The sequence below is a fragment of the Argiope bruennichi genome, chromosome 2, assembly GCF_947563725.1.
Source record: "Argiope bruennichi chromosome 2, qqArgBrue1.1, whole genome shotgun sequence".
Lineage (NCBI taxonomy): Eukaryota > Metazoa > Arthropoda > Arachnida > Araneae > Araneidae > Argiope > Argiope bruennichi.
The window spans coordinates 136,577,032-136,603,631 of NC_079152.1; the positions used below are offsets into that span (position 1 = coordinate 136,577,032).

At 29.8% G+C, this 26,600-nt stretch overlaps 1 protein-coding gene across 1 annotated transcript; it reads left to right on the forward strand.

The window, feature by feature from the left end:
• Positions 1 to 1,081: 1,081 nt before the first annotated feature.
• LOC129954670 (all trans-polyprenyl-diphosphate synthase PDSS2-like) lies at positions 1,082 to 26,600 on the forward strand. The gene is made up of 6 exons (XM_056068160.1): positions 1,082 to 1,207; positions 5,384 to 5,692; positions 16,922 to 17,258; positions 20,440 to 20,670; positions 22,822 to 22,983; positions 26,338 to 26,600. Exons 2-6 carry the CDS (start codon positions 5,397 to 5,399, stop codon positions 26,506 to 26,508), a joined length of 1,197 nt encoding a protein of 398 aa, XP_055924135.1. The 5' UTR covers positions 1,082 to 1,207; positions 5,384 to 5,396; the 3' UTR covers positions 26,509 to 26,600.

Genomic DNA, 26,600 nt, shown 5'->3' on the forward strand with positions numbered 1-26,600 from the left:
CTTAGATTTGGACGCATCATGTTTTTCACACGGACAATTATAAGTGGCATGTTCTCGCGTGTACAAACCATCGAGCTTATTTGTATTGGCTAAAGACGGACTGACAAAAAATATCGTACACTCAATTGCTCTTCGAAATGAATATTGATTTTCTTTATTTCATTTTCATACTTTAGGATAAAAAATATATTACTTTTTTCCCTTTACATTTAACTTTCAAAAGAGCAAACAGTGTACATGTTCGTTACGTTAATAAAATATATTGTATTGAGAAAATAAACAATTAAAGTTATTTTTAATTAACAATCAAAATATTCACTAGAAATAATTTATATGGCAGAACAACATTTGCCAGGTCAGCTAATACATAGTATAAAATGAAGTCCCCTGAAAGCGTCTGTATGTTTGGAACTCGAGAAATACTTAACTGATATTGAAGATATTTGTACCATTTTGTAGAGCATTTATTAGGAAAGGCTTTAATATATCGAAGTCATATCAAAATTAAAAAAAGGAGTTTTATAACTGCGATTTTAATTATTTTCCTACTACGATTACTTAAATTTAAAGCTAATTTTTCCTCTTGGATGTTATGCCACGGGCAACGCTGTGCGAGTACTGCTAGTATAAAATAAAATTCATTGACTTTTGATTTTTAAAAAAAATAAGCAATTTATTATAATTTTAAATGGACTTCTTCTCTTATCTACTAGATCGTTGCTATTTCTTTAAATAAAATATACAACATAGTCTATTTTAATACTTTTATTGGAATTTCTGAAGCACTCCTCAAATGGTCAGTTGTGTTTATTTTATGTTATTCTTAAAGTTTCTTGATTTTTTTAATTGATTTAATCTCTTACAAATCATTTGAGTTGCTGAATAAGAAAACCATAGACTATGCTTAGTAAGAAAATTAATAATCAATTATTTAATTAGCATATAACATCATGTTATTAAATACATTTTTTTCTTTTTGAAATTCCATGGTACAAACGAAAACTTCCCTCAACACATTCTACAGCCTCTATTTGCTTTTGTTTGGCACCATTTTGGCGACCACTCTGAAAACGGTGCATTAAGATTCGACGTCTCCAAGCAACCCTGTCTTCACAACCAAGAGCGAAAGTTGTTCTTTCTCTGGAGGCAATAATGTGCCATTTCCTCCAAAGAAGTTACGGTTCCGTTTTTCCCGGTGTCGTTTGAGGTGAGTGTTATGATTACAATAACTCTTTTCCCTCAACTGCATATTGTTTGACTTTCCTTGGATTGAAAAAAAAGGAAGAATTTTTGTTTATTAAGCTGGCAATTTGTCTAACAATCCACCGCGTGCGCCTCTCACGTTTCATTTGCATGACAGCAACGAATTGACTTAATGTCCATTATGTCATGAATGCCGAACGTTTTTCGATCGGCATCAGTACGTATCAAGAAAATTTAATGAAGGATATCGCTCAAAGAATAAGATGAAAATACTGTCATTTTCCTGTTTGCTCAAAGTATATGCTCAAGAATGATTTACACTGTATAATCTAAGAAAATATAAAAGTCTCGATTCTTTAAATAAAAATGGTGTTATAATCCTTTCCTATGAAAATTTCATTTAAAATATACAAAAATTAAATAAATATTACTGAAAATTAATGATGTTCTTATAAAAAATTAAAATTTGAACCATAGTAAGTACTCCTAATAATTATATTTTAAATCAATAAACTCATTAAATATGTATTTAAAAGATTTATTTATCTTTTAAGAGCAATCAAGCTTATAAAAATTTTTTTATTTGTAATGTAGCTTGCAAAATTATTTTGAAAACCGCTTTAGCTCTCCATTGATTTGAAATTAAAAAAAAAAAAATATTACAATTCATTGTTATTCTATGGCTTGTGTAATCACACGTGTTAAGCGTTTATCGCTCCCACATATCAGTATGCATATACTTCGGATTTCAATAAATAAATAAAATAAATATATAATTTAAAGCAAATCACGAATTGCTTTTTAATATATAAATACATAGTTCCATTTTGGCAATATTTTGATTCATTTTGGGTCAATTGAAACTTAAAGCTTCTGTCTTATTGCTAATAGCTAATTTAAATTAAATGACTATATAACAGCCTTTTTACAGAAGAAAATTCGGTAGTGACTTCAAACTTTTAATTTTTTCTCAATAACTATATCTAGACAACACCTTACAGATTCACATTTAAAATAACCAAACCATTAACAATTAGTCAGCTTCTCGCAATGCGAATGATGATAGTTTTTATCATTTAAACCATCAGTATCTACTACACCAAAATTGAAAGAGAATTTTCCATCTCCATCAGCATATATTTTTTATAGAAATGCATTTGATTTTGTTTTGATTGCAGCGTGTCTTTCATAGTGTCAGATTCAAACGACATTTGACCAGTTTTGATAACAATGCTACCCAGGCCTGGTTCTAGATACTAAACACTATTATCCCTTTTAAATTCATTCAATAACAAATTCCCCTTTATTTTTAAAACCTTCACTATTTTCTTAAAATTAAAAAAACTTAAAGAAAGTTTCTTTGTAAGAGGTAGAAAACGGGCTAAGGAGTTTCTGCGTGTAAAAAATTTGCGACAAATTTAATTAATTTGTAAGTAAAATTCCAAATATGAAGTAGGTGCCATTGTAGACTTAATTTTCTTGAAAAAGATATGAAAATTGCAGAAGATATTAACAAAAATTGTAGAAATATACACTAATTTTTTTTAATTATATTCTCTGTAGTTAAGCTACCGTTTTAGTTGGAAGTAAGCTGTTGGCCTTCGACAGGAAAAGACGAAACTGGCGACAAGCCTCCGTTTTATTGAGGGTTTGCTATAGTACACGATTACTTACCACGAGCGGTAAAACCGGGCTTGACGCTACTTCAAAGCAATCTTAGTTGAACAACAACAACAACAAAAAGAAAAAGGTTTTCTAAGTCTCATCAAACTGTTTCAAGCATTTTTGACATATATCACTACTTGTCTTAGGAATAGTAATCATTTTAAAGATTTATTAGAAAACATTTAGCCGCGCTATATTTTTAGTTTCTCAAATTAAAATATTCAAACCAATCGATAAATTTGATACATGTATTTAAAAGAATCATTCTTTGCGAAAAACGAGGTATACTAGTTCTCAGTTATTGATCTTTGATTATAGAAAATTTAATCTCTCTGCAATTCCATTAATTATAAATATTTTATAAACTTAATTCAATCCTACCCGGAAAGGTTAGAGCCTGCAATAATTTAAAATTATCCCAGCTGATTCGGCATGACGTCATTTTATCATACTAGGCGGTTAATTAAGATAGTTAAAAGGTTTCCGATTGCGTTATAAATTATCTCAGCGTGGTTTTCTGGGGTTAATTCTGTCTATATTTGTCACTGAATTATAATGTCGTTGCATATGATATGAAAATAATGTTGCATATAAACTTGAAAATGTGAAGAAATACTTTCTGTACGCAATGTGAAGCGAAAATTCAGAGAAGCGTCTTGATAAATATTTGCAAAAATTGTAAATATTTGAAAAAGTGACGAGTGACAGCTACTGCTGTGCAATAACTTATTTACACACAGCATGTAAATCACAGCATCACCATTGGCAAAAATTTGATCTTTGCAGATGGTTATCCTAAATCAAAGTTATCCTTGAAAATTTGGACCGGAATATCCTAGAAATTGGTTGATCTTCATCTATATCTCAACTCCATGAAGAATTTATTGGAATTATAAAAGAACTGTCACCGCACTGTCGAAGTACTCGGGGTAATCTGAAAAGCCATCGTCACCAGAGCATTGAACGGGAAATTGGGGTAAAACATTAGAACAATTATCGGCCATGGTGCAAACTCTGTCTTTGGAAGTATATCCCATCATTGAAAAGGAGATAACTAGCTCTCATTACAGTACTATATTCACAAGGAAAACGACAGCCAATTTATCTTTCCAGCAGTTTTTCATACATGTAATTGTAGTGCGACTTCCAGCAGAAGATTACGGAGTAGAAAGAATCTCAGCCAGATACCATATTTTTGAAAACAAACAGGAGATCCTAGCATAAACGTTTCAAAAGTGGACGAATGCGCCTCGGCTACTTATAAATAATACTATCACTTTTTTTTACACTTTTCAAGAGATCATGGGAATAAAAATATAAATCAATAGAATGTGCAAATCACGGGAGATTACTTAAAACTGGTGACAATTATCCGAGGATTCCAGGAGTAGCAGCTAGAAGTAGCAGACTGATACAGGATTTGACGCTTGACATACTTCATTTCTCAGTATATCTGTGCATGATTTTTATTGATGATGTAATATCTTGATCCAGTACAATCAAATAAGAGAGGGGCGTAAACAAGTAATTCTTTTATTTACAGCCTTATATATGTACATAAAAAAACTTGTTCTTTTCTAGGTTAATATTATTTACAAAATTCACACAACAGTGGAAAGTTTAATCATGAAATAGTTCCTCTATTAAACCGGAGAATAGACATAAAAATACGTTAACAAGCTGTTAGCTCAAAACGGCTACTCCAGGGCCTCTCCAGAAGTCTACAGATCTTTATCGGGTGGATCATAACACAAAAACCCGAATCGCATGGAGCTTCTCACAGGAACAAATTCTTCGAACACAGACATCTCTCCGAATCCTCCTTCGACGCCTCTCACTGCTCTCCTCTATTCTTTCTCTTCTTCGTTAAACAAAAATATGCTGCACTTCATTGCCGTCAGATCCCCGAATCTGATTTTCTCATTGGTGAATTTGAGTTCCCTATCACCCAATAGCTTCTTAGCAATGCTTCCTCAATGGTCTCCAGTCGATCGTGGGAATGCCTGCTCAGTATCCATCTTTATAGCTGACCCTTCCCGAACACATGTTAATTATAATCAATTCACAGCTAATACCGGCTAAAATCCACCTGACTTCGACACTTAATGACAATGGTTGCTGGTGCTTGATCGTTTTTTGAAGATTTGAGGAGTCCCTTCATAATGTCAAACATCTGGATGTTTTGACATTCTTCTCCCTTGAAGACATGATGAATCTGTTTGAACCGACGAGACACACATCTGTGGCTTTTCACCTGGATACAAGACCCAATGACTCTACTAGAAAAAAGGATCCACATCTGGCGGTTCGTAAGCGCTTAACTATGTGTGGGAAAATGTGTGACATTACATTTGGCCAGAATGCCAATTACCATGTGAGGAAAAAGGGAAAACGTTACACTTCCTAAATCCGTACAAATTGCTTTGATTGAGCGCGGTAATATTTGCTAACAGTGCTATTTTTCTGAACCTATCATGTCATCCCTGGATTATGCCATTTTTACTCTCAATTTTAGTTCTAGGAAAATCATGCTAGCATTCAAGTGCTGGTGGCGGAATGGCATTTTTACTTGTCTCCCGCGTGTGACTACTTGGCACCAGTACAGCACGTCTCTGAATCCCAAAGTAAAGCTGTGTGAAGTTCCTGGAGTCTGCTCAAGTGAGGAGTGGAATTCAGTAGTTCGAGAGAGTTGTGCCGCCCTTCAAAACCTTGCGCCCCTCAATCGTATGAAAAGGCATCAAACAAGCACCGTGTCCATGCATAGGGTTATCAGAAGACTTCAGCAATCATCCCGTAATAACGATTACTTGATCAACACTTTCAAGTATGTACATATAACATAATTTTTTTACATTCAAAAATGTTGTAGAGATGATTAAATATAACATGTATGTATAAAATGATTAAATATAAATGTGTGTACACATATACAAAAAAAAATACTATGTTTTAAATAGATAATCAGAGTTTATAAAAACTTCAATTTTCCTTAGATAATTTACAGAGTTGTAAACACAAGATAAACTGGAAGATTAATAAATAAAATTACGTGGTATTTTTGGTACATCAACATGTATCGTAACATAATTTGTGTTGCACGGTGGTATATTTCTTTTCAATTACTGGTGTTGATTTTAAATAAATATGAATAACGATGATAGGTTTTTTTTCCTTTACATTCAAAGAATTCATGTTTAAGAATAGAGTTCTTTGAGACGCCATGAATTAAAGTCATAGCATGAATTATACAATCACTCATATATTATACAAAATTAATGCAAATAGAACACTCTCAGACATGTTGAATTATATATATATATATTTTAACTTTTTCAAGCTCCATTTAATTTGCAAATATTGACAATACCTAAGAGAAACTAAAGTACTTTTAAATCCTTATAACTTTTTGAAAAGCTTACGGAGTTATAAGATCATGTATTTAGATTCATAAAATGTATTTCCTTACAAATGCATTTATTTAAGTAGTTCTTGGGAATGTTATGTTCTAAAGCATATCTGACATTTGTATTGCTTTAGAATTGGCATTTGTAAGGAATGTTGTGTGGATGTATTTATCACTATTTACATTGATGCAAGGAAAGGCATGGATTCGGATTCGGACAGTTGCCTTTTTTGGACCGTAGTCTGTATTGGATCTTCAGAGTAACCTCACTCTTATTCAATACTTAGGACGTGAAATAAGCAGTTTATGCTGCAACGATATAAATCTGTAATATGGAATCATTTATATGAGAAATATAAATTGTTAACAACAAGTTCAATTTCTCATTCATCCACGTTAATTTATTAAATAACATTCTTAAGATCTGGCACGTTTAGCAGCGTTATCTGCAGATTCTTAGCTATAGAAATATATAAGAATATCAGTAATATGCCTCATTAAGCCGGTGACAGCGAAATTATAGCTCTAGCTATTTTATTCCTGGTCCGAAGTATATTTATAATAATGGATGATAATAACAGTATAAAAATAGTAATACGGAAATTTTATATTACAAATAATATATTACTTGCAAAAAGCTATATTTATTGAGAAACTTCGCTTGTAAATGAGCAAGCAAAGGTTCACTCATAGAGTTGGCATTAAAAAAAATTTTAAATATCCTATTAGCTCATATTGAATTTTATAAAAAAGTCCATTCACCATTTAGGGGTGTTTAATAGAGATCTAAACAAACGGAGCTTTATACTTTTTGAATTTTAGGATGTCATACAATGACGAAGATAAGAGTTCGAAGATATTTTTTTTTAAGAAACTTACCCACAAATTTCTAAAAATATTTTCTAACATGCGTGCTTTCTAATAAAAAAAATGCAGCATAAATTAAGTCCACAAAGAAAAGTATAATCATTGTAATGTAACTATCTGCTCTTTTCAAGAGAAAATTTGGCACAAATCATATTCAGTAGAAAATGAGTTATTAAAAATATGAGGTAATTATGAAAAAAAAATCCCTAAAACTGTATCACAGCCACACACTGGAAGTGCGTGATTATCTCAAATGGTTTAGAAATTGGTTACAATTAGTTATTGGTCTCAATTATTGGTTTACAATTAGAATGAACCTCTTGTATGATGTCTGCTTTATTCAATAGTAAATGTTTATCCTTCATTTTAAAGACGGCAAGAAAAAGGCGAATTAATATTAAACTGACAGTCATTTGACCTCTTATCGAATTACTGATTATTTTTTTATATTTAAGCATTATTTAATTCAAATCACAGAAATATATTTTTGCTAATAATAAAGATGAATATGTATTTGTGTATGTATGTAGTGATCTATAGACAAAACCATTTGACCCAGAAATACCGAAATAGGCACATATATACTTTGGATGACAGGAATGTGCTCCTCGGAGCGATTTTTTTTTGAAATTTTATTTAAAATTTGAATTAATTAAAAATTAAGCAAAAATTTTGGCGTTTGCGATAACTTTTTAAAATATTAATGAACAAAAATAATTTTTAAATCATCTTAAAATTCAAAAAATTATCTTTTTAATGACATCTATTATTTTGCCATATAATTTTTTTCAATTTTAAAAAAATAAAGTTTTCTAACAATATATTTATTTTAATTAAAATAAAAATAACATTCAATCTGCTCAAAGACGTTGTGTCTGCAGGAAAAAAAACTTGCTTTTATCAGCGTGTTGCCATCACTGTCACAAAAGTTCAAATTAAAAAATTAATTTAACTTCAACTCCAAAACCAAACATAATACAACGTCATTTTTGTGATGTGTCTGTAAGAAATAAAATAAAGAACATGATATTTTCTGGAAAATGCAAATAAAACCATTTGTCGTGACTTTTAAAATATCTGTATTATTAATTCAATACTTTTATGTCATTTTAGGCAAACATTACTTAATATACAAAAAATATCCATTATAATCCGGGGCCAACAATAAATTTCTAAACTATTAATAATACGCATATAATTAAATAAGGAAAATGGTCTAAGTGAAGTAAAGAATAGTATTTTACGCAGTTTGAGTCAATAAATAAAGAATTTTATATTTTTATTCAGATCCTAGGTCCTATGAGCCAGCCATATTTAGTAAAACATTCAAAGAAGATACGCCAATCGACGCCCCAAATTTTTCTAAGGCTGATTAGCTCAAAGTTATGAAATTGTTCACTGTCCTAAAATAGTGATATTCAGAACTACATAACTCTGTAGGATTTGATCGCAGAGGATAGAAACTGTTTTATTTTAAAAATGGAGTGCAAATGATATTTCACAGAATATGATTCTTTAGGAACAAGGGATTGTATAAAATTTAGACTTTATAATATGTGAGAAACACTTTTATTAAAAGAAAAAAATTATTATTACATTATTTAAATCTCTTTGAAAGTAAAATTTTAAACTGAATTTTATGATGAATCAGATAAATTTTTATTGGATGATTCTATTTGTTATTAAATAAATTATAAAAAAAAATATTCTGTAGTGCACATAAGAATTCAATACTGCACGATCTTATTTTCTGTATTCATATTTTTTTAAAAATTGTTTCGTTACAGGTTTTTGTATCAATGGAAGTTTAATCATTTCCATTTCAATTTAAATTTCAAATTTTACAGGAGCTGACAGAAAATTAGAGCGATATGTAACACAATGAACATAATGGTGTAAGGCTTCTATAATAGTATGAATTATACGATTATCAAAATTTGCAGCTTAAAAATATTTTGCTGAAGAACTATTAAGAGACCAGGTTATATAAAATATTAAAAATTTTAGCAAGCATTAATCCTGACGAACCGGTTGGTGACCAAAGGCGGCTAGTATGAAATTAGAATCTCAAACATCTTAACATTTCATTTATAAATTTAAAAATGGGCATTTAAATGTAAAATATATTATCCAATTAAACAGGAAAGAAAATTCATAATTAGAAGTTTTAAACAATTATTTTTACAAATTTTTATTGTACAAGTGTATTACTGTATCGACCATTGAATCACTATATCTGCTAATGCAATGTAAAAAATTAAATGAAATTATCATCAACTCAAATTATTAAACAATTAACAACTGTGCATTTAGAAATAACTTACTATAACAAAATTTAGATTCGCCAGTCACGAAGTACTCGCTTTTTTGTATCTCCATACCAGAAGTAATTTTGCTATAGGATTTTTATAAAAATGGAAGTAATATAAAATGACGCATTTTTCAATAAAAAATTATTCAGTGTTACACATGAAATGAATGCAATTACATATAAATAAATCTTTTCGAAACCGTAAAATTATTAAAAATAGGGTTGACGACTAAAATTAATAAAAAAAAAAAATCTACTGAATGTGCTTTTAGAAATAATTAAGCACTTTCTCATTCTGAATTATAGAAGCTATTTAATAAAACTAGAATAGCAGTCATTTTATTAGAAAAACATGAATTAAATAAAAATATCGATATACATTCAAAGTAATATATAAATTGAAATTTTTTAACACAAAATATTCTACTTTATTTTGAACCTATGAAAATTGTATATATAATATATAATACATTTTCATATAAAGGGATAATAAATAGCATAAAAGGGATAAAAAATTCATATAAAGGGATAATACATAACATATTCCTTTTTTAATATAAAGGGATAAATGGAAGACAATATGTTAGCTTAACAAAAACCATTAATTCTAATTATAAGAAATTCAACACCGATTTTATCAAAACATTTTGAAAGAATCGATAAATTTGCCATTTACATTCTTATTGCATCCTCTCAAATCTCAGTTATTTCACGTTAAAATTTTCCTTCTTCTTCCTATTGCTGATAATGGTCCTATACAAAGCAATGGCCAAATCTGGCTTCTGCACGGTAACATTCACCCATTTTTCCGTTTCCTGGACGATGGAAGCATTTATGTAGATAAAGTTTTTGGCGGCAAGAGTCAGTTCAATATCATCATGCAGATCTCCCAAGAGTAAAACATCGCAGACGTTATCAGTTGTCAGATGCGAAACGATAAAATTGACACTTACCGTTTTCAAGCCTTTCAGATCGTATCTTTCCGCGACTGAATAAAGCTGCATTGCTGTCTCTACTGTCAGGTTTTGGTCCTGCTCACCATATATGTATCTGAGCATCATTCTTACCACTCCAGGATCTACATCAGTTATCTCTAAGCAACTGGTGAGGTTTTCTTTCATGTTGTGCTTGAACATATTAGCGAACACACAAGATCTGGCGGAAAGGATGCATTTGTGGGCATACAGAGTCTCTACGCTAGTTTTTATGGTGAGATCACTGTAGAGATCATTGTCGAAAAGAACTCTCAAATCTCTTGCTAAGGAATCAGGTTTCGAAAATATAATTGTTTCAGATAGGTTTGAATAATCACCCTGAATTTCAGAAGATACGTCATCCTCCACTCTTGCAATCTTTAGTTCACAACTTATGGTTAATACATCGTTTGGTAGCAGTGAAGTTCTCTGGGCTCCTAGAAGCACATTCCTGTCAATGAAATCATACGACCCAAAACCGGAAATTGGTTTATCGTACAAATGTTCGAAATCCATGGCATAATGCATTGCTTGATTCGCACTGAGAAAACTCAGCCTGAAAGTACAGAAGTGAGCACTGGAGTCTCCGCTTGTGCGAGTCAGGTAAATTCCGACCTTTCCTTCGGATTCGCCTCTCCTTCTTCCGTTCGGAAACAATTTCAAACACCATGAGGTCAGAAATGATGAACCGCATGAAAAGATTGGACTGGTCAGTTCTGTGCCCACTTTGCAAATGTAGAAACTGAAGTTCTCGATTGACCATTTGAAATGACATGTCTCGACTGGTATCCTGGTCCGCACATGAATTTCTTTCGATTTTGAAGACATCATTCGCAATCTTCAATTTATACTTTCCATTTGTTACCAGAAAATTCGTGAAAGAATGTTGACTAATGAATTGAATCAAATGAAAAACAAACTTCGAGATAATAAATATTCTGCTGAGCAGAAGCCGAAACCAACTTATGATTTGTTTACGCAGATATGAATATCTTATTTGTTTTAAAGAAGAGTGCATTACTTATCTGAGAGTTCCAAAGTTCGAGCGTTCTGAAGCCTAAAATCAAAACAAAAAATTTTACTCAATAAAAACATTGATAAAAATGAGCTTATCTCTTGAAATAGGCTTTTTTTAATTCGAAATTTACGTAATTTACTAACTTAACGTCTTGTTTTGATATTCTGCTCTTAAGATAACAGAGGAATCTGACAAACTTCCGCATAAAAAATGAAATCTAGTTATTTGCACACGCGTGTATTTTATGATACACACGTTTTGAAATAATTTTTTTACAAGTCATTGAAACTTTAGGTTCGTCTCTACAGGCTATTCTTTTAACTTGTAACTTCATTTTGATCATTCTCTTTAGGTTTGTTTGAATTAAAATGCAATTTCAAAATCTTTTATCGTATCCTGCTAATGAGCAGGTAAAACTCTCATTTACAATTAAATCACAGCAACATTTTATTTTGATCTTTGCAACGGTATGATATTTTAACTTTTTCGCAAATATGTCACGGTAAAAAGAAAACACTCTTCAATCGCAGCAGTTTCCATGAAAATATATTTAGGGAGACGCTTAGCCATCTCGTTTTTTCAAAATTTAATTGGTAATAATAATTGCAACCTGAAAGAAATTGAAATCTGTAAACTATGTCCTCTAGTTACTATTTAAGGCTTTAAGAAATAATAGCATAGTAAATAATTTGTCAGTATCTTATTCAATTGTTAAAAAAATTCATTCTTTTCTTTTCAAAAATATTAAATAATAAAAAAATTGCAGTAAACAAATCTAGCAATATATCCTTTAGAAAGAAATAAGTTTCAAGAGATGCGAGGTAATAAAAATTGTTTCCTATTAGCTATTTGTATGTATTGAAATAGGTAAATAATGAAAACAAAATATTGCATTTAATAAAATTTGTTGTGATAAGAAAAAAAATTGTTTGTGAATTTCCTTAAGCAATGTTCCTATAATTATCTTTCTTATTCTCAAAGAAGCAATAAAAACTACGAATTAGTTATCTGCATTTTATTTAGATGCAGATATTCCTTAATAAAGGAATCAGGGTTTTAAAATAAGCTCTTTTCGCAAAATATTAGCAAAAAAAAAAAAAAAAAAAAACTAATTTAAATAAACTTAATTGAATTAGGTAAAATTATTATCTTAATTTTAATGTTAATTATTACATAACCACACACTTTTGCTTATTACAAAGATGATTTAATTTTTAATACAACTAAGTACACACATTTATAGCTTTCAGAGCGTGTTCTTAAGTCGATTTAGCTTACTCTGAGGTGTTAAACAATTACACTCTTATAATAGCGAACTCGCAAGTTATAACACAAAGTTTTCTGATTCTGCAAACTGCTACTAATTGTAAAAATCTAAGAATGGATTATCCCCAGAAAATGAAAAGCTTTTTTGGGGATAAATGTACCAAAGAATCAAATTATGAAATTAAATATTACCATATAGGAAAATGTATGTTTCTTGCCATTGATACATCAAAATAAATATATTGGATATAAGATTCAATATCGAATGAAGACATAAACTGCCCTCTATTTATTTTTCTTCTAAATTCTTTCTTTCTCTCTCTCTCTCACGTTCTCTCACAAACTCCTTTTTTTTAAGGCCGCCTGTTGGGCGCTGCAGGAAAAAGAAAAACTGGTTTATAGTTGAGAACGAAAACAGCCTCATGACCGCCTTTTCATTTAGCGGAAAGCTTGACGCCTTGTGTTATTTTGTATAAATTACAAAGCATTAAGTTTTTTCTCATAAGACTATCACTTAAAAAAGAGTTTCATTAAAATATTACTCGACAAATATTTTTACTCACAAGGTTTTACGTCACCTACATGGTATTACGACTTCACTCACAACAACAGAATTGTTTTAAGTTCATTCGGAAAAGATACATCTTGAGTAGTGAACGCGTTTTCACAATGATAAGGAATTCTCAAAATGATACATTTAAGATGATCTTTATAGTACAGTTTGTTTCATGCATCAAGTAAATAAAAAGGATTTCCCCTCTTTCACTTCTTGCATTTATACTCGCGGTATTTCTCTTTTTTCGCAAGATGTTTAATTTTATCAAATATTACTTTTATTTATATGCATCCACGGGGGTGCTAGTTGTATTTAGTTTGAAATAATTTTAAATCATACAGATATAACTTTATGTATTCGATTCTGTCAAATTATCAGTCATAAAATATGTTATTTTCATTGCATTACATGTGTTCGATTCATTGTGTACATCATGAATCTTCATAATGAAGACCAGTCCCATGACTTCATAATGCTATTCGAACCTTAACAATGTTATCTACTGTTAGAAATTAGGTAAAAAAAAAGCCAAAATTCAGAAAAAAAATTGCGCTAATATAAAATTAGCACTACTGAAATATAGTTTATTAAACTTTAAAATGATGCAAATTTTCTGAAATCATGGTAAAAAAAATGTCCAACATTTGACTTAGTTTGTTAATTAAATTCTAATTAAAATTTTTAAAAATTTGCTCCGAACTGCACATTACCACCCTCCAATATATATATATATATATATATATATATATATATATATATATATATATATATATATATATATATATATATATATATATATATATATATAAGCCAAGTTTGATTGCTTTAAATCAAACGGTCTGGACTGTACAGCCCAACACATATATACATGTATTCATCTTTATTAGTAGTAGAGATGAGTTCTGTTGCATATGCATTGTTCCAAAAAAGATAAAACAAAAGTTTTGTTTTCTTTATTTAAAACTAGTTGCCCTCGGTGACTGTCTGGTTTACTGCTTATATTGGTTATATTCAATTTTAGTGGAATCGTTTAACTTGTCTCCACAATTTCGCCAAATGGTCAGATTTTAAATGCGTTTAATGAAAATATCTGTGTTATTTTAATTGTCTCACGTAATTGTTATATTTAATAATTAGCCGCTCTTGACGGTCAGTAAATTCCACGGGAATAACGGTTGTTATAAATGTCAATTAAATAATATTTGTAACTTGATATTTATCCTGACAAAATATTTTTTAGTTTCATATTATGATAGAATATAATGTTGACGATTTTAGAAATCCTTATATCGTTCTGTTCGTTCTATGCATTTTCCGAAAATGAAGTTTTTTGAATTCAGGGATGTCTAAGACGTGTAGATTTGTAGCGGATTGTTATGAGCGAGGAGAGAACCTGGGACCTTGTGGTTCGCAGCCGAGTAACAGGACCATAAGACAAAAATAATGCTCATGTCTCGTAGCTGTTAGCTGGCTTATAAGGTTCACCACAATACTCTCCCTCCAGTGAGTCGGAGGTGAGATGAACGATATGGCAGTTGAGTGGTGATGTTTCAGCTGTTGAGTCTAATGCGCCTGTACCCATTTGAGTAGCACTAAGCGTTATGGCGAGCGTGTGTAGGTGATGTTGCGTCAAGTGAATCTGACACTTTGGGTTGCTGCGGCAAGTGAATCTGACGACATTGGGTTGCTCTGGGTAGATGGCACCACAACAGCTGGGCGAAGGTTGAAGTTCCATCGCCCGGATCACCCATGTAGCGGAATGAATTCAGCGAGGAGAGAACCTGTGACCTTGTGGTTCGCAGCCGAGTAACAAGACCACAAGATAAAAGTAATGTTCATGTCTCGTAGCTGTTAGCTGGCTTATAAGGTTCACCACAGATTAATCAAAATCTCGGGATCAAATTTTTTAGCGATTACAATGCTTTCTCTATACTACGTATAAAAGAAAGGAAAAATGCAAAGTCAGTCGATTTCGATTTCACGGAGTACTATCATCTGATTCGTCATATCGCATCGAATTTTGTGTATAGCAGAATCTGATAGTTTCAGGTATTATCATTTTTTTTTCAGTGTTTCTAATTTTATAATTTTAAGTTATTACAAGTGCAGTTTTTCTTGGCTTACTATTGTAAACAGTAAACGCACAATGATACGATTTATATAATTTTGATAAAACAGTGGCCTAATATCTTTCATCTGCTTCAGATTTTAATAATTTCTTCAGACTTATATAAACAGTAGCAAAAATGCGTAATCCAATGGACAATTTTGGCTTAAAATCATTCATACAAATACGTTTACGGGTTAAATGACCCATTGTGGTAGAGAAACCAAATTAAATATATTTCCTGCTAAAAATTATAACAAGAAAGTCATGAATATTGAAAAATACATTAGATATTTTTTAATAATAAAAGCAGTAAATTCAAACAGCAAAGTGATATTATTATTATTTCCAAGAACTTTTAACAAAAAGTTCAAACAGGGTCATTTGATCCGTCGTGATAGGTTTAATGTTAAAATGCTTAAATAAATTATATACAAATTTTAAATTTGCAACTCAAATGTTTTTTTTTTTTTTTTTTTTTTTTTGCTTTTTGCTTTAAGATATTCTAAGATTTATCATAAATTTTACTAAAACTTTTTCTAAATTCTTTCAAATAACGATTACGTATTTCGCATCTATTTTACGCATCTATAATAAATTGCTGTATATATTTTTTTTCAAACATTCATTTACATCATGTTTCATTAATGTAATTTATTTACTTATCATCAACTACATCATTTTCATAATTTGAGTTTCACAATAGAATTAAACTTTTCTAGTTAAAGATATACATTTTTTTTCCGTAAAAATCCATTTTTCCTGAGTTAACGTTTGACTCTTTTTTTTCTTGTAAATTAATAATTACATCTATATGAAATCAGAACTTGAAAATATAGTATTTGTTGCCTGTTATGAATAATTTTTTTCTAACAGAGAATATAAATTAACCAAAGCGTATTTTCATATATCAATATGTGCTATATAAAATAATTTTTAACAGAACTCTGTTATCGCAAATAATTTTTCATTCCTAAAACAATAAATTTATTTTCATAAGATTTTTGCTTTGGAGCTAATTATCTTTAATTTAAAATAAAAATCTTCACCAAACTGATAAACAACTGCTTTATATTAAATTGTATAGTACTTATCTTTCCTTGTGCATTTTATATTATTTATCTGTTGTATATTGCAATTCCCGTTTATTATTATCTGTATTAAACAATTTATTGTCTATTATACATTTCACCCTATTTTTATTTAATTTATTGTTACTACTTTTTATTTATCATTTTATTATTCTCTGCCATTATTTGTATCGTTTATTTTTTCCCATTTATTTTTCTATAACTTTCTTATACAATTTTATATTTTTGTTTATTTTCATTTTATTCGTATATTTACTATTTTTTTTATTGGGATTTCGTAATATGCATATTTGCTATATTCGTTTGAGGGGTTATTTACCGTCTTTGGTATTGTCTGGCGTCTGTATTAATTGCCTTCGCGCTACCTAATCCAAACTGTGTATTGCGTTCATTCTCAGCCGAGAATTGAAAGTCATAAGACATAATGATTCTATACTATTACAGTTCTTATACTTTTTAGACAGCTGCTAACCAACAGCGAGGTTACTTCCACAGAGCTCCGATGGCCAGGTCTCATTACCCTGTTACTGTCCAGAAGTATTGGAAATCCGTTCGAAGCCAACAATTTTGTCAGTAAGGCCCTGGAAGATGTCATATGGTCTTCTCAGGTTACTCTTGCGGAAATTGTGAATCTCCTGTATTGCAATTTCTTATTCCAGAAAGAAAATCAAAGGCTGACTTTATCAAAAAGAACGGGAGTCAGACGAGGTGCAACTAAGAATGAAGTCGATCGGTTAGTAAATCATTATTTTATCTGCTCCGTCCTGAGAAAGATGTCATCTTTAGAGAACGATAAGGTGAATATCTTTTGCTGTGTTTTCTTCTCAATAAACTTAATGCAATAGTTTTAAACGTCAACAAAGTGAATTTTTAAATACAGAATGGTCACAAAATCTTTTCTGCTTAAACAAATTATTGCAAAAACATTAATATAATATACTATAGGGTTGTTTTCAATATATTTATTGTAAAGAATTTACATAGTTTTCAATACAATCGCTTATGACAGTAATTTTCAATTAAGAACCTTTGATAGTTCCAAGAATATCAATGAATGGAGTGAATATTTCATTTCTTGCTATCGTCTACAGTAGAATAATTCTTTTGAATATGATTTGGTTTTTTAAAGTTATTCTGATTAATCAAGAAATCTAAAATGAGTTTTTCAATAATTATTGTTTGATTTTGATTTGTTGATTCCTTATTAAAATTATGCTGAAGATTTCATGGCGGTTATTTTTGTTTTTAAATGTTTAGTCTAGAAAATCTTATTTTACAATTATTTTTTTATAATATAGTAGAATACTTTTTAATTAATATAGTAGAATACTACTTCTTCAATGAGGAGGAATTTAAAAAGAATAAAAACTCAGTGAGTTTGTGAAAAATTATTATTAACCAATAAGAAGTTTGGATAATTTATATATTTCCTATAAAATCGATTAAGATAACATATATTGTAATCTAGATATATGACGTATATGAGTATATTATTATAGATATTCTAAATCATGAAAATTTCATCCAATTTTTATGAAATAACAGTAGTAATCGAATCTCCAAAACAAGATTTCTAAGTTAATTTTAGTTAGAATTAAACATTCAGATACGTAACATATCAGGCTTGCTGCATTAATCTTCTTTCTTAGAAAACAATAGATTTCACAATTTGCTTTTTGGATATTAAAAATTTTTTTTAGTAAATTTCCCAAGTTTTATTTCATTAATTATTTTTCAAACTCTCTTTTATTTGATTTAAAGTGTAACATATAAAATTAAAGATTTTTTTTAAGTTAGTCTTCGCTACATGCATAACTTTATTGGCATTTTATCTAAAGACTGAAATTTCAAAAATTTTATATTTACATGTGGAATACATGAAAAAATGCGTGGAAAATAATCCGTAATGAAAATGACAGAATTCTCATATGACTGTTTAGTTAGCGCGGATTTTTTAAATCACAAGGAAAAATCAACAAGATTTATTTTATGATTTTTGATAACTTTAAAAAATATTTATCAAAAAAAAAAAAATCGCCCAAAAAGTTGCGATAGAATATTTCAATTTATTTTTTCAAAGGTTCTATTTCTGGTTCACGCCCATAGATGGCGTTACTGTCGCGTTAGAAATTTTTGTTGTTATTGCATCGTAACGCTCAATGTAAGAACGGATTCTGTGATCGAGACGTAGCACCCAATTGAGAGAGGTGTCCTAATCTGTAATAGTCATCCTGAAGAGGCACAAAATGTACACTAAAATAAAATGGTGTTCACCAGACGAGTTTTTATTTGAAGAGATTTACAAATTTCGTAGTATTATTAATGTTGTTATAGTAATTGATAATTCAAGTCGACGGTGCAAAAAGGCAATGAATACCAGCATCACCTCTGAAGGATACAATGCATGTTTCCATGCTTCTTAGAACTTCAAAAAATGGGATAACTTTCATCTTCAATGCATTTTTTTTTTATTTAGTATATTAGTTATTGCTTTTAACAACTTTTAAAGATACAGTTTTATCATTGATCTTAAATGCAAAAATTTTAAAATTTTATTTTTTTAAATTTTTTTCTTTAATTCTTTATTATAAATATTATGGAATCTTGATATGAACTTTTTCTTAAATTCGCAATCAGATGGCTCCGTTTCTATAAAATAAAAAATTAGCTAACTTAATCATTATCTGGTTTCATTCTGAAAGGATTAAAACATTGCATTGTCAGCAAGAACGCAAAATTGCGCAAAATTTCCATTTCCTGTCGCATTATGAAAAAACTATTGCGAAATTCCATCTTAACAAAGATAAAATAAAGTAAGTTAAATATTAGGTGCTTGCATGTTTGTTGATCATTTTTTCACTTAAAAAGGCATTTATTGAGAAAAATTGGTACAATATATATATATCAATCAAAATATTTTCCATCATTTTCTACAATTTTTTCCCATTTTCGTCCAATAAGCCTTGCAATTGATTGTCTTCGAATTTTTTTGGTCCTCCAGATCGTTCTTTGTCGTTGACATCGAAATCACCCCTCTTAAATCGTTGAAACCAAAACCGACACTTGGGATATGACGCAGCAGCATCACCATAAGTTTCTAAGAGTGTCTGATGGGCTTCGGCAGCAGAATTTCTTCAAATCAATCAATAAATAAATAAAATAAATAAATAAATAAGCAATTAATGTCGAAAATGCAATTTGGAGCTTTCTATGATTGGAGTCTTTATACACTGAATAACTCAATAATACTGAATGGAAAATTTTCAAAATGATAACAGTAAAGTAATAGTAAATTAGTAAAACCCAAAACCATTGTCATTTATATAGATACTATTACCAACAGATGTCTCTGATTAAAATACATGCAAGTACCTAATAAAAATGTGATGAATTAAATTATATTTAAATTCATATCAGTTGCTTTTACATATTTTAGAATAAGGTTCAAGGTTATTTAAGTAGCTGTAGCGCATCTTCCATCCTGCTTTCAATAATAGTCGTCAATGATTGTGATAATTATACAGGAATTGCTTTATCCAACAAGGTTCGGCATCGAATTTAAGGATAGACATTTACTATTAAAACTGCTTTCTCACTAAGTAATAAAAAGAAAACCTTCTACTTTGAAATATAAATGCATTTAAAAATTAGTAATCTTCATCTTTTCGCTGATATATGTAGGAATTGAACAGCGTATCATTCTTTTAAAATTTTTACGGAAGTAAATTATATGAATACTTATTCCTATTATTACGCAATTTTTTTATTGCATTGCATTCTAATAATTTTAAATAACGTTTGTAACCTTATGTGCTTTGCATATTCACCTAAAACGCCCTTTTATTTAGTCGATATTATTTTGAACTACTCCGTATAAAGAAATTAAATATATTTGTATATATTAATTAATGTCAATTGATATTAATTAATGTATATAAATATATTTAATTGTTATTTTCACACAAATAATCATTTTAGGTGCTGTTTCTATTTGCCAAAGTGTTAGAGTCATTTGCAACTGCTAGATCTTCGAGCGAAGTAGCTTCACATTGCATTCACAACCTTAAAACATGGGAGCAGGACACATTTTATCCACAAGGATTGCTGTTAGCAACCGGATGTCAATCCACTCTGGAATTAGCTGGTTATGATGAAAAATTTCAACAGCTAGCGTTTGAATTTGGAAGATATTTCACTCTGGCAATAAAAGTAAGATTATAAAGTTGACTTTAAAATTTTGAGAGTTTTCTGCCCTCGACTTTCTAAAATATTCCATATAAGGCCATTAATATACGTACACAACTGGTGGCACAGTTAATACTAGTGAGTGTTACAGTCATGGACATCTCACCGACTATGATTAGCGGTGCCACCAAGTCATTAGTTGCAGCTTATGATCTGAGCTGACAACCAAATCATGTCAGGGCATTAATAGGTAACATTAAATCATGATAGTATTAAATCATGTTAGGCGACTATTAGGTAACATTAAATCATGATAGTATTAAATCATGTTAGGCGACTATTAGGTAACATTAAATCATGATAGTATTAAATCATGTTAGGCGACTATTAGGTAACATTAAATCATGATAGTATTAAATCATCTTAGGCGACTATTAGGTAACATTAAATCATGATAGTATTTAATGTTACCTATTAGTCTATGACAATTAGGAGCAAGCACCAATGATCGTTCGACGTAGCAAATCCGAAAAATCGCTTTAACACTTGCTCTCTATTCCGCAACTTTCCATTCGCTTATGAGCCGTATTCATTTCACTGGCGATTTTGGTATTTTATTTCAATGAATATAGAATTGAGTAAAAAGCAAAAACAACAAATGAAAGAGATTAAAAACAAATTCTTGAAAGTAGAATTAAACACGAAAAATTAATTTTGGGCGTTGAGAGAAAAGAGACCATTTGGCAGTCTACGATGAAAGCTTATTTAGACAAAAATGAACTAAATTTTTTTGAAAAACATTTTAATTCAATAATTTTTTTCTAATAGAACAGTAAAAACAAGAAAAATGTCCATAAGACTGTATTCTCTTCAGTAATATGATACCCAGGTATGAATTCAGCTATTCTTCAAATATTGTGCGAGCAATTGACATATTCATAAACACTCCGGAATTTGTAGAGCAAATAGTAAGGTCATACTTATGACCTTACGATCATATTTACGACCTTGGTGCTTCTGGCTAATAGCGCCCTGAGGTTTCATCAATAAAGTGTGGGAAAAATAATTTTGTGTATTAGTTATGGAATGAGAGTTCTTTATTAGATCAATAATATTCCTATAAAAGTGTAAGAAACAATCTTTTCCACCGATAGCTTTTTAGTGGTGTTTTTTGAGTTCGGAAATTTTATATTTTTCACAAATGATTTTAGAAATTATTTTCTGAAGAAAATGTTTTTTTAAAAATATTTTCAATAATACCAAATTGGTTGCTGTGATGTATTTTCCTTAATTTCTATAATTTATCTTCAACTATAGACACAATAAAAAACACATAAATAAATATATTTAATATGTTTATTAAGCGGAATGGCCGCATGGTAAATGAACACGCAAACTAAAAAATGTACATCATATTTTCCTTAGAGATGACGCATAGTTTTTGTACGTGAAGAACAAAATTCAAATTAATATGGTTTACAATTAAGAATGTAATATGTTAAATGATCATGGAAAATATTAATCCTTTTTAGTGTATTTTTATAGTACAGAAACTCTTCATGTCTTTTAGCTTCATTTCAAAAAATTCGCGAATTTTTAACAATGAGACTTTCGCTCCAATTTCAAATAATCATGGGTTCAAGACACTATGTAGTGTAGGTCTGCACACAATATATTCAGTCGAATGAGAGTCAAATGTTCGCCTGTTGCTACGTCGTATTAGTTTAGAGTGCCGGTTGAGATAAAGTTCTCATCATTATGTATGGTGGTCACAAATAGACAAGCAAACCTACGATACACAATTTTTTTTAACCCGTAGATATCTGAAGAATTCGGATATATTCAAATTTTTCAACGATTACAATTTAACTTTCATTTCTTAAAGAACATTTTTATTGCATACTTCATTTACAAGAAAGTAATAAAAGGGAGCAATAGTAATTATTTTCACCGGATTGACCTTTATCTTAGAAATAAATAAAATCAATATATGAAAATTATTAATAATGAAGGAAATAATCTAGAAAAATAGTTTAAGTTGGATCTCTCAAGTAGGTGAGAACATTATTCTTTTAAAAAATTACATGTATTTCTTAATACAAAAACAGTACTTATTTTTGAATATGTCCCGTTAAAATTCAACATTTTATTATTAATCTTTTTATTTCCAAACAGGCCAATGCTGAAATTCAACAGTTTCTGAATTATCAAACAGCTCTTAGTTCAGTCATTAATGTTTCCAGTTTCCCGGTCGCTCTGCATTTGTCGAACAATCCAGAAACTTTAGCATATCTGTACAGATGTCGACAGACGCTATCTAACTTGGATTACAGTGCGGTAAGTCCCAAATTTACATTATAGCCCTTTAAACACTGTTATTCAGGTACTGAAAAAACAAACAAAAAAACTACAATTTTCTCTTTAATCCTTTCTAACTCAAATTATCATTTGTTAGAAGAAATAAAATTAATTAATGGCCGAAAGGAAAAGACTTTTGAATGAACTTCAATTTATTTTGCCACGGAAGGCATAAATGGCATACAATGGTAACGGCAGGATGCGTTCGTTCACATCAGAAGACAAAAGCGAAAATGACAGATTTTTTCCCTTTGGTGGTTTTATTACGAGATTCCGATGGGGATTTCTTTCACACGTATCTACTTAGGCAAGGATATCTTAGAAAGAGATGCGTAGCTATTAAGGATTTTTGTCCTTTAGCTCATGAATTGGGAAACAACGTAAACAACAATTTTTTAGAGTACATATTAGAAATAATGAAATAAAAAAATGGGATTTCTATCAGGAAATAAGAAAACATTTTAGAATGAAGTTACATGGGCAAATTAAAAATTAGAAAGTTAATTTGGATTTAAACTAAATTAAGAGATGTTAGTATATATATATATATATATATATATATATATATATATATATATATATATATATATATATATATATATATATATATATATATATATATATTTCCAACTGTGAAGTTTCTATTGTACCATTTATTTTGAGCATCTGCTCACCTTATACCCTTGCTTGTTTTCTTAGGCAATATAATCAAAATTAAATATATATATATATATAGTGTTGGCAAAATTGTGGACACTTTTGAAATTTTTTAATTTTGTATGCTTATAGAAAATGTAACGTTTCACAAAATGCAAACTCTTACATATTATTTTAAAGAAAATTTAATATTGATTTCAATACAAAAAGCGAAATTCAAATATTTGCAATACAAAAAAAGTTGAGTGGCAATAAGTATTGATAAGTAATTGAATAATTGAATAATAAGTATTGATTGCAGTGCATTATCAGTACTTAGTAGGGTAAGTTTTATTTTTTATTACAGCTTTACACTGATGTTTCATTGAGCTGACGAGAGTTTTAAGTTCTTCCTTCGTTATTTTATGATGCCAGGAAACAATTATAGTCTCAAGTAATTCTCTTTTATTTGATGAACGCTTCATATGTATAAGAGTTTTCAAACGGTGCCATAATTTCTCAATAGCTTTGAGGTCAGGACTGTTTCCTGGCTCAAATTTCCAATTCAATGCTCTTTGTACTAAACCACTCTTTCGATATTTTTGCTGTGTGGCAAGGAGCTGAGTACTGCTGAAAAATAAATGATGCGTTGTTGGGAAAGAGATCACTGATGGAAGTTGTAAGTTTTGGCCTCTAGAAAAGTGTCAGTGTATTTTCTTGCATTTAATGTCCCATCTATAACATGAAGGAGACCAATACTATCTGCTGACATGCATGACTAAATCATAACACTTACTAAGTTCTTCGTAGTTGCCTGAATGTAGTCAGGATGTAGCTCTTCGCCTTAGATAATTTCGTCATCACTACTGAATAACAATATCTTTGTTTCATCACTCCGTATAACCTGTAAACACTGATCATCTGTCCAATTAAAGTGTTCCTTTGCCCACTATAATCTTTTTATGCACTATGTAAATTAAAATAAGGCTTTTTTCAAGTAGTTCAACATCTAATAGTCTTCTCCTGATTGTTCTTGAACTGACAGAAATATCAGCTTCATTCAATTGACTTGTAATGACATTCTTCTATCTTGGAGACATGGTCTTTTTATTCTTCTGTCATCAACAGAAGTGGTGCACCTTTTTGGGCCATTTTCTGCTTTGTTTCTTATTGAATTTGTCTCTTGATATCGTAAACAAAACTTTCTGACTCCAGATGTAATCACTGAACCACCCACCTGTCTTGCAATTTCAGCGTCAGAAGGACCACACTCATGTAACACAATTAGTTCTCTTTCTAGGTGTCCAATATATTCTTTTATTTACTGTCATTGCTCTTTGACTAAATATTAGAAATATTTACAAAAATTCCAACTACATATTAAAAAGTTCAACAAAATTTCTAACTTGCAATTTGATTACATAAAAAACCGTCTTCCTTCTACAGAAAAAAGCACAATAATGACTTGTTCCAACTTTAAACATGGTGTCAGCTTCTGCTAGCAGTTATTAACATTTGATTGGTTCCCAGAACAAGAGCAGTGATAGGTCAGGAAAGTTAAAAATTATAATCCACTTCATCACTATGTTTGTTATTCAGATTAAAGTAAGAATAACTTTTTTTGTATTTAAATATTTGAATTTTGCTTTTCGTATTGAAATCAGCATTAAATTCTCTTTAATGCTGATTTCATTCTTTTTGCAAAATGTAATATTTTTTATAAGCATACAAAGTTAGAAAACATAACGATTTTCAAGTATCCACCATTTTGGCCACCACTGTATATAAATTCTTAAATTTAAAAAAATCAAAACAAAAAATTCTTTATTAATAGAAGAAAACTTGACTTATGCATTTAATAAATAAAACTTCGAAATTTTCTTGAAAAAGACAAAAGTATTGCAATTGCAAATGGTATAGAAGTGCAGTAATGATCAAAAACAAATATAAAAATATAGAATAATACAAACCTTCTGCTTTTTGTACTACGTATTTGATTTGCTACAATTCACATATTGTGACATGCCTGTTTTATGCACAAACAAGTTATCAGCATCTGACGAGAATCTCAAAAATAGTTTCAAATTTGTTATAATTCCTAAAAATTAATTAGAAAGTTTTTGGAATCATACAACCTTTATAATAATCATTATTCAATAAGAATATGAAAACGAAGTATCCTGTACAATGGCAGTCAAACTGGACGTGGGAGTACAAAGAATTCAGTGCAATTTAATTGAGATAAATAAGCCTGCGTCTATCATTTTTGTCGCCCTCTCAAGAAAAGAATCCTAGAAAAAATTCGTATGGTGCTTATGAAACACAGAGATATTGCACTTTCAAAAAGTTCACATCCTTACAACAAAGCAAGTGATCACAATGTAGAATTTTCAGAATGGAAAAAGGGCTAAAGGTAACAATTTTATTCATATAATTTAAGCAATTATTTGGAATTAATTCATTTTTAAAATGATATAGGCAATAAGTATGTTAAACTTGTGAAATGAAACTTTTTGTTGACAAATTTATAAATTAAATACTAAAAACATGTAGTTTACGAATTTACAAGAGTACTAATTTCTAACCTGCTATATTTTTGGAATTGTCCAGTATTTTAACCATTTAATATATTTACTATCATAAATATGTTCTGATGTATTTAAAAAATGAATAAAAGCAAATCATATTTATTTTCAGCTGAATGCTATTCTCATAACCAATGCAACAATGGATAATGCAAGAAAGCAGCTGAAAGCATACGTTGAAAAGGCCACAAGTATTTTTCAAGAGTTCCATAACTTCGAGAACCTTGAAGTAGCTGAACATTTAATGAAATTAGTAAGAACACTGGAGAACATTAATGAGTAAAATTAAGAAATCTCTTAATTTGAAAATGTACTGCATGTTGGAAGAACTATCCCCATCCCAAATCAAGAATAAATAAGCAGCTATGTCACATA